Source organism: Desmodus rotundus, chromosome 9 (assembly GCF_022682495.2).
Source record: "Desmodus rotundus isolate HL8 chromosome 9, HLdesRot8A.1, whole genome shotgun sequence".
Classification (NCBI taxonomy): Eukaryota; Metazoa; Chordata; class Mammalia; order Chiroptera; family Phyllostomidae; genus Desmodus; species Desmodus rotundus.
The window spans coordinates 68,167,153-68,183,283 of record NC_071395.1 but is presented as its reverse complement, the minus strand read 5'-3'; the positions used below and the strand labels follow the sequence as shown (position 1 = coordinate 68,183,283).

The 16,131-nt window shown below is 43.4% G+C and overlaps 1 protein-coding gene across 5 annotated transcripts in view; it reads right to left on the bottom strand.

The window, feature by feature from the left end:
- The window catches only part of ZNF18 (zinc finger protein 18), a 32,068-nt gene that overhangs the window by 6,120 nt on the left and 9,817 nt on the right, over positions 1-16,131 (bottom strand). For 2 of the 5 annotated variants that reach the window (XM_024565033.4, XM_071219295.1), the window contains exons 1-6: positions 15,639-15,730; positions 15,003-15,110; positions 7,576-8,076; positions 6,139-6,328; positions 5,629-5,720; positions 422-506 (exon numbers count right to left, since the gene is read on the bottom strand). In XM_024565033.4, the coding sequence (XP_024420801.2) occupies positions 422-506; positions 5,629-5,720; positions 6,139-6,328; positions 7,576-7,965 (757 nt within the window). In that variant the 5' untranslated portion in view covers positions 7,966-8,076; positions 15,003-15,110; positions 15,639-15,730. The other 3 variants (XM_053910527.2, XM_071219294.1, XM_045198926.3) reach the window with 3 other exon arrangements.

The window sequence follows — 16,131 nt, the reverse complement described above, 5'->3', positions numbered from 1 at the left end:
GCAGGCTAGTGCAAGACCCCCCCAATAGTTTGTTGAGACTGTGGTTTAGTATTAAAGAGCGTGGACTCAAAGCCAGCCACACCTGAGATCCACTGTAACTCAGCTACGTAACAATGAGCAAGTGACTTGATCTCACGCTCACTTTCATCATCTTAAAAATGGGAATACCATCACCCATTTCCCAGATTAAAGGAATCACTGCATGTAATGTACCCGTGACAGTTCCTGCTGCAGAGAATACTTCTGCCATCACGAACTTCTTACTGGGACTCTGCTATCTCCAACTCACTCCATTCCCAAAGGCGTCGATGACGACTGTCTTCACCCAGAGAACCTCAAGTAGAGCACTATCTCTAAGAGCACACAGAAAATGCTTCTCATTTCTTCCACCTCCATCCACCAGGCGAGCCTGTGTCCTCACCTCCTGAGACCATCTTTCCATAGGTCTCCAGCAGGAGATCCCAGTATTGCTCCTTTTGAGTGGAATCCAGGTGCCGCCACTGCTCCTGGAAAACACACCATGCTGTGAAGTCAGGGAAGGTTTTTGCACCCTGCTCTCCCTGCCTACAGGAGGCTAAGAAGAAAGGAACGTGCCTTGGAAGCCTGGCATCAAAATGTTTAAGAACACATGGGAGGTGGTTCAAGGGAAAAGATCAAAGGGAAAACCACAGTCCCTATACCAATATCTCCTGCCTTGGGTAGAAAACATTTAGGTTTTAAGTTCTGCATTATTTCTCAGTTGCATGTACTTAAGAGTAGAGAACAGAGAGAAAGCAGGAGACCTCTCTGCACTGTCTCTTCTTTTGTTCTTTCAGTGCCTAAGTAGAGGTCTTTGAAGAGTAGGAGCCTGACAGTCCCAATATTTCATCACAGTCTGGAAACTGAAGAGGGAAAAGAAAAAAATTACAAAGGTATTTGTTGAAAAAGCAACTGTAAGTCAGTGAGAAAGTGAGAAGAATTAACAATGAAGTCAAATAGGCTGTAAGTCTCACTGTGAAGCAGGTGGGTAGATTCAGAGCAGAGAGAAAGGGCAGCCACCATACACCCTTTGCATCTCCCAACAGTTCTGGGTTTAGGATCTAACATTAAATAAGTTCTCCTTCCAGCGAGATGAGTTGATGAGTTGTCTAGAGCAAGGTGCCCTTCAATTATCCCCCAAACATGCCTTTCTTACTCTATGGAACTAAAGACTGGAGACTCAAAACTGGGAATGCCATCTAAGTAGGGTCTACTTTCATGAATTCAAATTTCAATCTCCCCACCAAGAAAACAACTGTCAGACACTCAGATTGTATAGCAGAGGGATTAAGAGTACAGTCTTTGGAGTCAAACATACTGGGTTTCAAGTGGGTTTCTTCTCCTTCCTGGCTGTGTGACCTTGAGCAAGTTACTTAATCTTTCTGGTCCTTAGTCTTCATCTAAGGATAGTACTGACCCCGCCCTGGCCAGTGTGGCTCAGTGGATTAAGTGCTGGCCAGTGAACCAAAAAGTCGCCGATTCCATTCCTGGTCAGGGCACATGCCTGGGTTGCGGGCCAGGTCCCGAGTTGGGGGTGTGCGACAGGCAACCACACATTGATGTTTCACTCCCCGCTCTTTCTCCCTCCCTTCCTGTAAATAAATAAAACCTTAAAAAAAATAATGATAGTACTGAACTTAAAAATTGTTGGGAGGTAACAGAAATAATGCGAGTGTCATGTATTTTCAGAGTATAGCACTCAGAGTTTATTAAATGTTTCTATATATGTGCATTATGTGTATGACAGAATACCCAATCTTTTTTATACACATACAAATAAAAATATGTAATCAACAGTGGGCTCCACTAGTTCATAGCACCATGAGAAAAGGACTCTCCACTGTACTCTTCCAGGCCCCAAGACCCTGTCCAGCTCTTAGCAAGTAAGTCCTCAATAAGTGGACTTACTGTGCTCTGTGGGCTACTCCACCTCCCATACTAACCGCAGGCTTTCCAGAGAGAATTAAGGGATTTTGTACACTTTCAGGAACCCCAAAGGTGAGACCATGAATTATTGTCATGGACAGCCAGCTAGGCTGTAGGGAGCAGAAAAGAGGAGAACAAGAATGAGAACATGAAGTCATCTTCCTATTATTAATACAAATAATATACTGCTCAGAAGAGTATACTGTCCTAGCACCGCCAAGGGAAGTGGGAATGGTTGACAGATAATGGAGACACCAGAAGGCCTTTTAACTAGCAGCCACTAAGCCAAAAGAAGGGAGACAGGGGAAGAAGTTGGGGGAGGAGGGGGTGGGGAAGGAGGATCAGGGGAGGAAAGAGAGGAGGGAGGAGGAGGGGGAGACGTAGGAGGACAGGAAGAAGGAGAAGGAGGAAGGAGGGAAGGAGGAGTTGAAACTTTTAGGGTGAAAAAGCAAAAAGTGAGGTGACCTTAATATATTTAATTATTACCAGGATGTATTTAACTATTGTATTAACTATTAACTATTAACTATTAAATACATTAACTATTAATGTATTTAACTATTACCAGGATGCTTGAATAAAACACCTTACTTAAGAGCCAAGACACCAACTGCAGCCACCTTGCTTTTTCTCGTTTTTAAAAGAGGAAAAATCTAAATTCCTGTTCTGGAAGGAAGGGCAGTAGAAGTGGATGAGAAATCGTCTTGCTTTTGTGTGAAAACAGTACCATCTTGTGGACTTGCAAGACATTACCACAACCGACTTGCGCAGAGTTCTCAGTACTGTGTTCCTTTCCTGAAGTGTGAAAACACAGCAAGGTGGGTCAACGTATCCCCCAGTGTGTGTGAGGTTCTAACTCAGTCACAGTGTCTAATAATGAAGTGCCACTGTGTGGGGACACCACCCCATTATTCTGGCATTACGCACCAAGTTCCTAATTTATGAAAGAGATTAGGGAAAGCAATTACTTATATATTAAAAATCTTGTCACTTACAAAGGATTTCATTAAATATCAAGGTCCTTCTAATGCAAATAGTTGTTAACTTGGGGAAGGGATATTAGGATTGGTTAGGAATGATGTTTTTTTGTTTAGGTTCAGTGGCTGTCAATCAGTTAGCTGCTAAACACAGGGTATTAACACACACACAGTGCTGCTGGTGAGCATCTTAAATCTTTTGACTTTAAGCTATCCAGGAGAGGTCATGGTTAATGTCGTTACGTTATACAGAGTTAATGCTTAATTCTATTAGTTAAAATATGTTAAGTTATACATACTTTTCATAGGGATACACTGTACTCACTATAGAAATAAACAATAATCCTCCAAGTCTGCTCAAAGTATTTGAGAGAATACCCAATATTTTTCACCAAGCAATCTCCTGCCTAACAATTTGGTTTCTTGGTACCCTGAAAGCAAGAAGGCACCCTGAGTCACTAAAACATGTATCCTTTGTCCTCCCGTTTACCCACAGTGTTACAAAGTTGGTATTCTGCTTTTCGAATCTTGGAGCCTGGAAAGCTGAAGCTCAGGCCTGATCCTCACCCCTACCTTTGGTGCCTCCTACTGGCTTCCCTGTCTTCCCCTGCACTCTCTGTTACCTCACCAGGTAAATCCCAAGGAGAGTTCCCCAAAGGTTCGGAACAATGTTTTCATTAAGGTGTATAGGCTCCTGGAAATTTCTATCAAATGGAGGTTTTTAGAATTTTTAACCAGATAATCAAAATGAACCTGTCCCAGAGACTTCTGTTTATGGCCAGGATGGAGTAATAGGGACTGGATTTACCGTTGTGTCTGAAGCCACTGAGAAAAAGGACTATCTGAACAACGGTTTTCAGATGTTGCATGTTAGAGCAGAGCAGACCCCTGCATGTAGAGAAGTGAAATAGGTGAGCCCTACAGTTGCACATGCTTACTGCCTATAGAGAACATCAAGATTAGCTCGAGTGGGTGGGGGGGTGGTCCCTGGAATAGCCAGATGGCCCTCGAAGGTGAGCAGGAGCTCCAGGAGGTTGTGGGATTACCGGGGCAGAAGGCCAGAGTGGGAAGGTACACTAAGCAAGAGGTCTGGAGCCCTGCAGAGGCCCCCTGTCAAGCCCAGGACAGCACCACTCAGCAGAAGCAGAGGGAACAACCCTCAGGGTTTGCGCAGTGCAGGAAATACCTCCCCTGTCCAGCACCCACAGTGCACACACCCTTGGGCATCAAGGGGTGTCAGGTAGAGCTCTCAGAGGGGTATTGCCTCAGTAGTGGGGAAGAGGTAGCTCGACCCTAAAAGCGCCTCCAATGCCATATAACAAACTGTCCAAGTCACCTAACAGTATCCCAGCGCCGAGCCCAAAACATTTATAGGAATACAGAAATATCCAGCCCCGGCAAAGTAGAAGTCCCAACGTTTGACATGTGATCAAAGATCACTGGGCCTATGAAGCAGGAAAACACAACTCATAATGAGATCAATCCATCCACCAAAACTGACCCAGGTGAAAATTAGTGGACGAGGACATTAATACAGATGCTACAACCATATTTCATATGCTCAAGAAGGCGAAGGAAAGTCTGAACACATTCAATAAAAGATACAATAAAGCCAATTCAAACTTCAAGAGATTAAAAATATATCTGAGATGAAAAATACACTAGATGGGGTTAACAGCATATCAGACACAGAAGATTAATGGACTTTAAGACAAAATAGAAACTATCCAAAACGAAACACAGAAGTTAGAAGAGAGGAGAGCACCAGTAGCTGAAGGACAGCATAAGCAGATCTAAGTCACGCACACACCTTATCATTATATACGCCCCATACCGTGTGTCATTCTCGGAGCCCTCAGAGAAGGAAACGAGGAAGAAAGAGAAAGAAAAACAGAGAAATAATGGCCAAAAGTTTTCCAAATTTGATGAAAACTACGAACACACAGACCCAAGAAGTTTAATGAACCCAAGCACAGGAAACACAAAGAAAACAATGCCAAGGTATATCATAGTCAACTTGTTTAAACCCAGTGAGAAAATATTAAAAGCAGCAGGCAAGAAAGATACATTATATGCAGAACAAGGATAAGAGGACATATGGCATGATTCTATTTCATACAAAATGCTAGAAAATGCAAACAAATGTAGGGTAATAAAAACAGAGCAGTGGTTGCCTCCGAATTGGGGGTAGGCGGGAAGACCGGTGGGAAGGAGGGAAAGGAACTTCTGGCAGGGACCGAGATATTTATTACCTTGTTTGTGGTCATGGTTTCGTGTGTGTATACATGTGTCAAAACTGCTTTCAACACTGTGCCGTTTGTCATGTCGATTATGCCTCTATGGAGTGGGGAGGGGAAGAGAAACCTGTCCCACGATAGATATAACCATTGAAGTCTTAAACTGACTCATACCTGAGAGACTCAGACAAGGAAATGAGTCTTTTTTCAGCATAACCCACAGATAGTGAAAAAGGACAGAAGAGATTGCCTCTAGACAGCAACCTCTCCCAGGGCTTGGATTCCATTACTCAGGATGACAATTAGGAAACATTCTGTTGGGTTTTACACCACAGGTGTTACTCTCGTTATCCTTGCTAGGCCTTCCTTTCTGCGCATTTCTGCAAATTCTCCCTTCTCAACCCTCCTCACTCACCCCCACACACCCTCAAGCCGGTCCGGGGTCAGGGAGGCAGGGCAGCCTGGCTCACCTGAGGTGCAGTTTGGAGAAGGGAGGCTCCGAAGGGCTGGTCTCTGAGAAGCCTTTCCTCGGGCTGGGCAGGAAGCAGGGGGGCAGCCACTGCTGAAGTGAGAAAGAGGCAGTTTGCAGAACTAGATTTCTCCTCAACCAGTCTCCAGAGGCACCAATAAAAATCTTCACAAATTAGAACTGGTACCTGTTTCACCGTTTGTGATTTTAAGAACTGCATTTACCGCCCTAACAAACTGCAACTCCCCCCAACCTTCCCAATAGTCCCACCCATATTTTCTGCCACCTCCTTCCTCAAAACCAAAATCCAAAGGGTGTGGGCTAGTCATCACGTGGTTTAAATTACAGGCTCTGGATATCCTCATCAGAGCGATTCCTGCAGGATACCCTGTTTCTGAACCTCCTACAGATAACCCCACTCTGGGCAGCATCATCATTTCCAACTCACTCTTAACCCCACCAGCCACAGTCCCCAGGAGTGCACCACACACCACCGTGCTAATGGCCCCACCTAATTCCTGTTCCGTGTCTGACTCCTCTTTCACCATGTGGCTTAGTGGCTCCCCCGGCCCAGAGGGTGAATTCTGGAGTCCCAGCTCCTGAGGTGTCACTTCAAGATGAGACTCCACTTCCCCAACTTGGCAGCTCACTGATTCCGCCTTCTGGGACCAGATGTCCTGTCCTAGAACGTGGATGCTGATCTAGAGACCACACACAGCATTCATCACTGAAAGGGCCAGAGAGAGGGTTTCTAAAAGCTTCTATCACAGACCATAAGACAGTCCTTAGGTACGTGGACTAAGGAAAGAGAAAAACAGCATCTATTTCTAGTCCAGCAGGAACCAGTAAGAGAGGCCAAAAGCCGAGGCCTGAACCAGGGCTAGGTGGCCTTGGAGACGTACCACTAATGCTGTGTTTCTACTGGGTAGTACGCCCCAGTTAACACTCAGGTGTCTTTTGAACAACTTCTCAAACACTCTAGTCTAAAGATGGAAGGGGATGGGAGACTTTATCTTCAATCCTAACGGCTAAAAAGTGTTGCGAGTCCCAGGGAATCTTAGAACTCATTGCAGTATGAGGATATACTGATGTGGTGCAATAATATATATTTGGTCTTTACCCCTGGCCCCTGGCATAGTATGCCTGCAACCCTTAGAATTACCTGAAGGATAGGAATGACAGGAGCAACTTTTGTTAGAATGAGCCCCAATCAACTATCCCTGAGTTGATGCTAAGGAGGTGATTCATGGTGGACCCTAAGGTAGCTTCAGAAGGGGTGCTGGTCACCAGAGGAACCAATGGGGTAATTTGATGGTTGGAACTTTCAGCCCCACCCCTCAAGCTCTGGGGAAGGGACAGGGGCTAGAATTGTTCCATCACCAGTGGCCAACAATAAATCAATCATGCCTGAGTAATGAAACCTCCATAGAAACACCTGAGCTTGGAGGTTCAGGGAGCTTCTGAGCTGGTGACCACATGGAAGTGGATAACCTGACGAGTGCAGGAAAACCCTATGTGACCCCCATCTCCTCCATTTGCCTATTCCTGAGTCACAGCCTTCATCACAAACTGGAAAACGTAAGTAACGTGTTTTCTCAAGTTCTGTAAGTCATTCTAGCCAATTATCTGAGGACAGGGCTTTGGGAGCCTCCAAATTTAGAGCCAGTTGGTGCTAAGTATAGGTGGCCCTTGAGACCTTTGACAGGCATCTGAAATGGGCACGGTCTTTGAGACTGACCCTTACCCTGTGGGATCTGAGTCAACCCCAGATATTCAGCATCAGAGCCAAACTGAACTGCAGGACACCCAGTTGGTAGCAAAGAATTGGAGAATGGTTGTCGGTGTAGAAAACACCACATATTTGGTGTCAGAAAAAAAGGCAATACACCTGATAAGACCCCAGAGCAGCTCTGTGCTTCACTAACAGGTCACAATATCCTCAGCTTACCCACTGCCACAGCCTCTGGGGGTCTCCCTTCAAGCTTTCCACAAGGGTCACTGCCTCCTCCCCACTGCCTGGACACTGCTTCCGCACCCACGTCTGAATCTCCCCAGGCAGGATGGTCAGGAACTGCTCCAGCATGAGGATCTCTAGGATCTGCTCCTTGGTGTGCACCTCTGGCTGCAGCCACTGGAAACAGAGCTTCCGCAGTTGTCTCAGGGTTTCCTGGGGCCCAGATGTTGCCTGGTAACGAAACTGCCTGAAAAGCTGGCGTGCTGTCTCGGGGCTGGAGGGCTCCCCTTGAGGGGCAGCATCTGGCCGAGAGAATGGGAAGTCCTCGGCCTTCGGCAGTGGTGGCAGCAGGACCAGGGCCTGCCCCAGCTCAGCAGGCATCATCTGGACTGGCAAGTCCTTTCAGGTAGAGTTCTGGGACGAAGCTGCCTCTGGGAGCACTGGGCCTTCACAGAGCCACTCACAGGGACCGAAGAGGGAGTGAGATCGTGTGCTCTATAGAGGAAAGGGACATGTTTTCAGAAAGAACAACGAGGGGTCAACCACAGATCTTTCCAAATCAATGGATACAATCTTTTATTTTGCAAGACTGTAAACTTGAAGGCACAAAGCAAACCACCAATTCTTATCTGACCTGTGACCATCACCCTGACCATTTTATAACATTCCTACTTGGTCTTCAAATGTCCAGCCCAAGTAGGAAAATGAATGCACGAAGCATTTTCACTATGGGTTTCCAGGTAAACAACTCTTCTGCAAAACACTTCTATATCTGAATCCGTATGTCAGCAGACTAAAAAATAAAGAACAAAAAACATCAATGCCCTACAAATAAAGGCTAATGTTGAAATGATCAGATGCTTCCATAATAAATATGAGGTTGAACAGAACAAATTAACTCTTCCCCAAAAAGTGCAATGAAATTTCTAAGTGACCTCTTTTGAGTGCCATGTTGAAAATTGGGAATTTATAAAAAACCTGTCACACCTGAGATTTTCAACCCTGGCCTTAAAGAAGGTTTAGAATAAATACTATGTTGAAAACATTCTTACAGAATTGACATGATAAATACTATCAAAATTTAGTTAGTAATTGAGATTGTAAAAGGAGAAAGAGTAAGTGGCAAAGTTAATGCTATATCCAGTTAGTTTTTTTGCATATAATCCTAATACTAGACTGATTGTCGGGTCAATCCTCAAATGTTATAAAGGACCTAAAGGTCATCATTCTCTATAACACTGACCACAACAACCAAAAGACACCCAGTCATTGGGGATCTGGCTTATTTAGAGATCAGTACAACACTCTAGCTTTTGATAGCTGCTCTTTCCTTCAGTTATAATAACCAATGTCCTTGCCCTGGCTGGTGTGGCTCAGTGGATTGAGTGCCGGCCTGCAAACCAAAAGGTTGCCATTTCAATTCCTGGTCAGGGCACGTGCTTGAGTTGCAGGCCAGGTCCTCAGTTGGGGACATGCAGTAAGCAAATGATGATGTTTCTCTCCCTTTCTTTCTCCCTCCCTCCCCTTCTCTCTAAAAGATAAATTTTTTAAAACTTAAAAAAAAAAACCCCAGTATCTTCATCCCTACCACTTTACCAAACAATTCATCCTATATCAAAAATCCTTTAAAAAGCAAAATAAATAAATAAATAACAGCAAATTTCTCCAGGGAACAAAAAAGGAAAGAATAAAGTAAATATATTTCACTCATATATTTAGGCAGCAACCAGTATACCAGTGACATACATTGTATATTATGTGCTCAATAAATACGTGTTTCAGGAATTGAATTCTGGTCGTGACAGAGTAACTGGTAGTATACAGACTAGCCCACTCACTGCAAACAACTCCAAAACTGGAGAAAAAACTTATAAGGCAATTGTTTTCAAGCACTGGACAACAGGTGGGCAAGAATGAGGTTCCTGAGAGAAGAAAAGCTCATGAGGTGAACCCCATGAACACCCTGGCTGCCTGAATGGGGGCAATTTCCTGTGGAAAGGAAGCTGGGGCTCTAGGAGAGATCAACAGTCTCATCTTAAAAAAACAAAAACAGTAATGAGGCAGAGATCAGAGGTTGGAGCCACTGAAGTGGATGAAATCTAAAGAACAAGGCAGCAGAAAGGAGGGAACTATGGGGGTAGAGGCAAAAATTGGATGGGGTTTCCCCGTGAGCCCTTGGCCAAGGGTTAGGCTGCTCATTAGCAGAGTGAAACTGCAAGGTTTAATTAACAGAGAGTAGTTGCTACCAGATTAAGAGCAAAAAAGAGATACAAAAGACCAATCAGTGATGAGTGACATGGGAGTGTTTGACCACTGAGAGTAGAGAAACCTCTGCCTTCATTAACCTAAAGGCACTGTGGGATACCAGAAAGGCCACATGTTCAAAGTAAAGACCATATCCTAGAGTAAGACCTACTCTAAATGAGCCCTAAAAAGCCTAAAGGCAAGCCTCAACAAGATCCACAGAGGTGACCCAGTCTACCCGTCTAGTCTGATCTAGTTAGAACTTGGAAAATACCTTGGACTTTCCAAAGATCTGCCCTAACAAGGCTTAAAACCAAGGTAACACAAGTCAAAGGTCAGTAAGTGAGCTGCCTGCTAGAACAAAAGTCAACACTCTTCAGAGGAAGATAACAGAATCCTTAGCATCAACCATGTGCCATCCACAATATCTAGGATGCAATCCAAAATTACTAGACATAAAAAAAAGAGGGAGGTGTAGGCAGATATACTTTGCCTCCTTGCACAACCAGAGAAGGACAACAACAAATTTCAAAACAAAAAATAACCAGAACTGCCAGAAAATTGAACTGTATGGAAGAGTCCAACAACCAAGGAGTTAAAGAAGAAACATTCATCCAGACCGGGAGGAAGGGCGGAGATGGGCAGCCGGAGCAAAGAGGATTCATGGCAAGGTGGTAGCTGGAGAACTGGGGTGGGCAAGGTGGCAGGTGGCAGAGCAGGCAGTCCCACATTCCCATGCAGATACTGGGAGGAACAAGTGGGGAGCGAGACAGAATGTGCAACCCAGGGTTCTGGTGTGAGGAAACAAAGCCTCAACACCTCTGACTGAAAATAGCTGTGGGGGTTGAGGCGACAGGAGAAACTCCCAGCCTCACAGGAGAGTTCCTTGGAGAGACCCACAGGGTCCTAGAATGTAAACAAAATCACCCACCCAGGAATCAGTCCCAGAAGGGCCCAATTTGCTTGTGGGTAGCAGAGGAAGTGACTGAAAGCCAGCAGAGAGCTGAACAAGCAGCACTGCTCCCTCTTGCTCCCCTCCCCCATATACAGTGCCACAATGGCAGCCATGTGGGTTGCCCCGCCCTGGTGAATACCTAAGGCTCCACCCCTTACTACCTAACAGGCTTCCCGAGTTGAAAAAATATGGCCCAAATGAAAGAACAGATCAAAGATCCAGAAAAAATACAACTAGGTGATGAAGAGAGCCAACCTATCAGATGCACAGTTCAAAACACTGGTAATCAGGATGCTCACAGAAATGGTTGAGTATGGTCAAAAAACAGAGGAAAAAGTAAAGGCTATGAAAAGTGAAATAAAAGAAAATCTACAGGGGACCAACAGCAAAGGGAAGGAAACCAGGACCCAAATCAACAATTTGGAGCAGAAGGAAGAAAGAAACATTCAACCAGAACAGAATGAAGAAACAAGAATTCAAAAAAATGAGGAGAGGCTTAGGAACCTCCAGGACAACTTAAAATGTTCCAACATCTGAATCATAGGGGTGCCAGAAGGAGAAAAGGATAAGCAAGAAATTGAAAACTTATTTGAAAAAATAATGAAGGAAAACTTCCTCGATCTGGCAAAGGAAATAGACTTCCAGGAAGTCCAGGAAGCTCAGAGAGTCCCAAACAAGGTGGATCCAAGGAGGTACCACCAAGGCATATCATAATTACATTACCCAAGATTAAAGAGGAGATAATCTTAAAAGCAGCAAGAGAAAAGGAGACAGTTACCTACAAAGGAGTGCCCATAAGATTGTCAGCTGATTTCTAAAAAGAAACCTTGTGGGCAATAAGGGGCTGGAAAGAAGTATTCCAAGTCATGAAAGGCAAGAACCTACATCCAAGATTACTCTATCTAGCAAAGCTATCATTTAGAATGGAAGAGCAGATAAAGTGCTTCCCAGATAAGGTCAAGTTAAAGGAGTTCATCCGCACCAAGCCCTTATTATATGAAATGTTAAAGGGAATATATAAGAAAAAGAAGAAGATCAAAAATACGAACAGTAAAATAACAACACACTCACAACTGAATATCAACAACTGAATCTAAAAAAACAAAAACAAAAATGAACTAAGCAAACAACTAGGACAGGAACAGAATCACAGAAATGGAGATCACATGGAGGGTTATTAGTGGGGAGGGGGAGGGCAGAGAATGGGGGAAAAGATACAGGGAATAAGAAGCGTAAATGGTAAGTGCAAAATAGATAGGGGCATGTTAAGAATAGTATGGGAAATGGAAAAGCCAAAGAACTTGTATGTATGACCCATGGACACGAACTAAGGTAGGGGAATGATGGTGGGAGGAGGAGTACAAGGCAGAGGGGAAAAAAGGGGACAAAAAAAAAAAAGGGACAACTGTAACAGTATAATCAATAAAATATATTTAAAAAATAAAAAAAGAAAAGTCAAGGAAGAAAAAAGCAGTCAGGAGAAACCAACCCCAAGATAACGAGCACCTAAAGAAAAACGTAGTGTTAATGAAAGAAGAGATAAAGACTTTCCACAGAGAAATAAAAATTACTTTAAAAAAAAGAACTAAATTCTAACTCTAGAAAAAGAACCCTCAATCCAGAATTTCACATCCCCCCAAATTTTTTCAACAACAAAAATTTAAAACATTTTTTCAGATAAACATGGTAGGAGAATTTCCCCCTAGTGACTTGTACTACAAGAGATGCTAAAGGACATTGTTCTAGTTAAAGGGAAACTCAAATCTACAAAAAGGAAGGAAAATCTCCAAAAATAGTAAATATATGATAAATACATGGAGTAACATGCTTTTATTTCTTCTCACTTCCTTAAAAGGCAGCTGACTGCCAAAAGCCAAAGTAACAACAATGTAAGTAGAACATAAGTAGAAGACATTACAATAGTACAAAGGAGGGGGTAAGTGGAATCAATCTGTGGTTAGGTTATTACATTTATGGACTGCTAATTGAGAAATAAAAAGTGGAAACTGAGCAGTGGTGTCAGGCAAAAATGGGAAGTGTAAAAGTATTAACTGGAGGCAGAAAATGAGGAATGTGAAGTGTAAAGTGGTACAATATTAAAGTGGACTGACAAGTTAAAGTAAACTTAAGATACATACTTGTAAATTTAAGATACATACTGTTAGCTGTAAATATACAAAATAAGGTACAGCTAAAAACCAAAAAGGAATACTGAAAATCATTCAATAACCCAAATTTGATAGGAATGGTTCAAGAGAAGAATAAAAACCAGAAAGTTCAAAGGGAAAAAAGACAATATGGTAAACTAACATACAACCATGTCAATAATTACATTAAATGTAAATGGACTATACACTTGTATACAGCAGAGACGGTCAGATTTTAAAAAAGCAAGACCCAACCTTATACTGTCTACAAGAGATATTTTACATATAAAGATATAACTAGGAAGTAAAATGATGGGAAAAAGACATCCTATGCAAATAGCAAGCATATGAAAGCTGGTATGGCTATATTAGTATCTGACCATGAGACCTCTAGACAAATGTCCATTTCACTATGATAAATGGGTTAAATCATCTAGAACTCAAAAGAACCCTGTGTAGGCACTTCATATCAGGTCTAAAGGGACAAATCCTCAATCAGACTTGGGAGATTTTAACATCCTTTTATCAGTAATTGATACAAGTAGACCACACCCCCCAAAAAATCAGTAAGGATACAGGAATCTGAACAATACTATCAACCAACTTGATCTTACTCACATTTAGACCCAACCACTGTCAAATATACACATTCATTTCAAGTGAATGTATAACATTCACCAAAACAGACAATATGCATAATTAAGTGTTGAAAGACTGGAATCTTAAAGTATATATTCCCTGAACATAGTGCAATTAAGTTTGAAATCATTAATAATAAGGTATTTAGAAAATCCTAATTTATGAAAATGATTAAATAACAATCTTAAATAACCTATGGTCAAAGAAAAAAATCACAAAGAAAATTAAAATAGAGGGTCCTGCAGAAGTACCGCCTGCTTGAGTGTGGTCAGTAGGGTAGTAGTATGTGTATAATAATTTATAGTTTTAGTGTGAACTCTTCACCTAAAATGTCATATGGTGTGCTTGAGTGTGATATTGTTACATAACAGAATTACATGCTTATGGTTTTGTAATAAAAGATTTTGTAATAAAAAAGGGCATTATTTGTACTAGACCCTGTATATTATCATATTGAATGATAATGGAAATACAACATATCAAAATTTGTAGAAAACAGCAAAGGCACTATCTAGAGAGAAATGTACAGCTTTAAATAAATGTTTAAAAACTGAATAAACATACATGTATCCTTCATTAATCTATTTGGTTCTTGAGTGTCAAATAACAAGTAGCAAGATTTCAGACACAAGAGACTGATCAGTAGACTTATTCAAATTTATTTGGTTCCTGAATTAAAATAGCAGTTTAGATAACATTTAGGAAAAATGACATTTAAGGAAAACTATAGAGCTTATAAAATATTTAAATCTGATTTTAGTAATTATATTCTCACATAATGGTAAAAAATATGCCTCAATTATTCAAAATTAAATTACTTTATAGAGAGTGTCTGGGTTTATATCCAAAATAACTTCATAAGAATCTACTTGTTACAAAAAAAAGTTATCCCAAATGTAGAGTTGTTATATTTATTAAAGCTATAACAAATTAGAATGAATTTTTAACTGTACATCTAAGTAAATATATTTACTAGACATACATATATAAGAAACCTTTTCTCAGCACCTACTATTGACAAAGACTCTCTGTTTAACCAAACTTGGGTCAGCTCCTGAATCCTCTTTTTGACTAGGCTGACCCTGGGCTCTGTCCTTAGGCATTCTAATCCAGTTTTATCAAGAATCTTGCTGAATCCAGTTTAGGGAAAGCCCTCCAGCTTTGCTATCTGATCAATGTCTATATTCCCCCACCCTTGGTAGCTGACCACCCTTGATCAATGATCAAATTCCTCATTCACCCTAGTCTGCCTTCAGCAAATCTGTCAAGTTAGGCTTAGCCAGAATCTCCCCTTAACCCATGTTTCCTCCAGTGGTTTCCCATCCACTGACTCCCACACTACTTACTCCTTGACTATAAATCTAATTTATTTATTGTATTCTATCTGTTACTGCAAAACCCAGTTTAGTAGTCTCCCTGAAAAAAGTCAGTCTTACCGTCTTCGACAAGTGTCTTGAGTAATGTTTTCTTTAACAGGTGTCCTGGGTAATGTATCAGCTGCGTATTAGGCCCTGCTCATGTCACTTCTAGTCCTCACAATTATCCTGCAAGGAAAGTATTAAAGTTTATAGATCAGGAACCTCCGAGGCTCCCAGTGGCAGCCAAATTTAAACCCAGGAAGTTGTAATACCAGTGCTTTGAGGAGAGCTGCCAACATTTGGGAATTGGTGGGGCAGGTTTGGGGTCTGTCACAAGCAGCTGGGGGGAGCTCCCAGTGCCGCTCAAGCCCAAAAGGCTCTGGGCAGCGCTACCCACCGATGCGTTCTCCACCCTTCGGCCCCCAACTCCGACAGCACCCAGGAGAGACTCTGGACATCAGCCCATCAGGGTTCCCTCTCCCTGACATTTATTTCCAGCCTTTGGGGAAAGAGAGGCGGCAGGGCCCCGTCTTAGGTCCCAATCCAGACACGAGGCTGGAGAGTCCAGAGGGGACCACCCGCTCCAGGACTGAGAGCCGGGTAGGGGTACAGGCATCCCCACAACCCCAGAGTCCACTCACACACCCGCCACCCCTCCCCCGCACTCGCCGCGTCCCCACACGTATTCCCAGGCGCATGGCGGGGTCCACCGACCCTGCCACTGTTCTCGGGGACACGGCCGAGACCAGCGCGGCCGAGGACGGCTCCGAGATCAACCCCAAGAGGTGGCAGGGCCCGCCTGCCAGCAAGCACTCACCTTGGCCCGCGGCGCCGAGTCTGGGCGCACTTCCGGGAGGCGGGCCACTGCGCGCGCCTCTGGCCGCGAGAGGGAGGGAGTAGTGGGGGGGCGGGGCGGGGCGGGGGCAAGGGGAGGGGCCGGAACTGAGGGGCGGGTTCCTATTGGCCACCCACGCTATTTAGCCTAGCTGTGCCCCACCCCTCCTACGCTAAGGCTGCTCTAGGGTGTCCAGTGCCGGCCGTTCAGTTACTCATTCAAGAATCCTGCGTTGTTTTGGTCCTCAGCAAACACACATTTATTAAGGCTCTAGTTTGTTCCAGGCACTGGACGGAGCACTGCGAAGGCCACAAAGATAACTCCCTTGTCTGTCGCAGACGCTTCGGCCAGTCCCACACCCAGAGCTGAAAA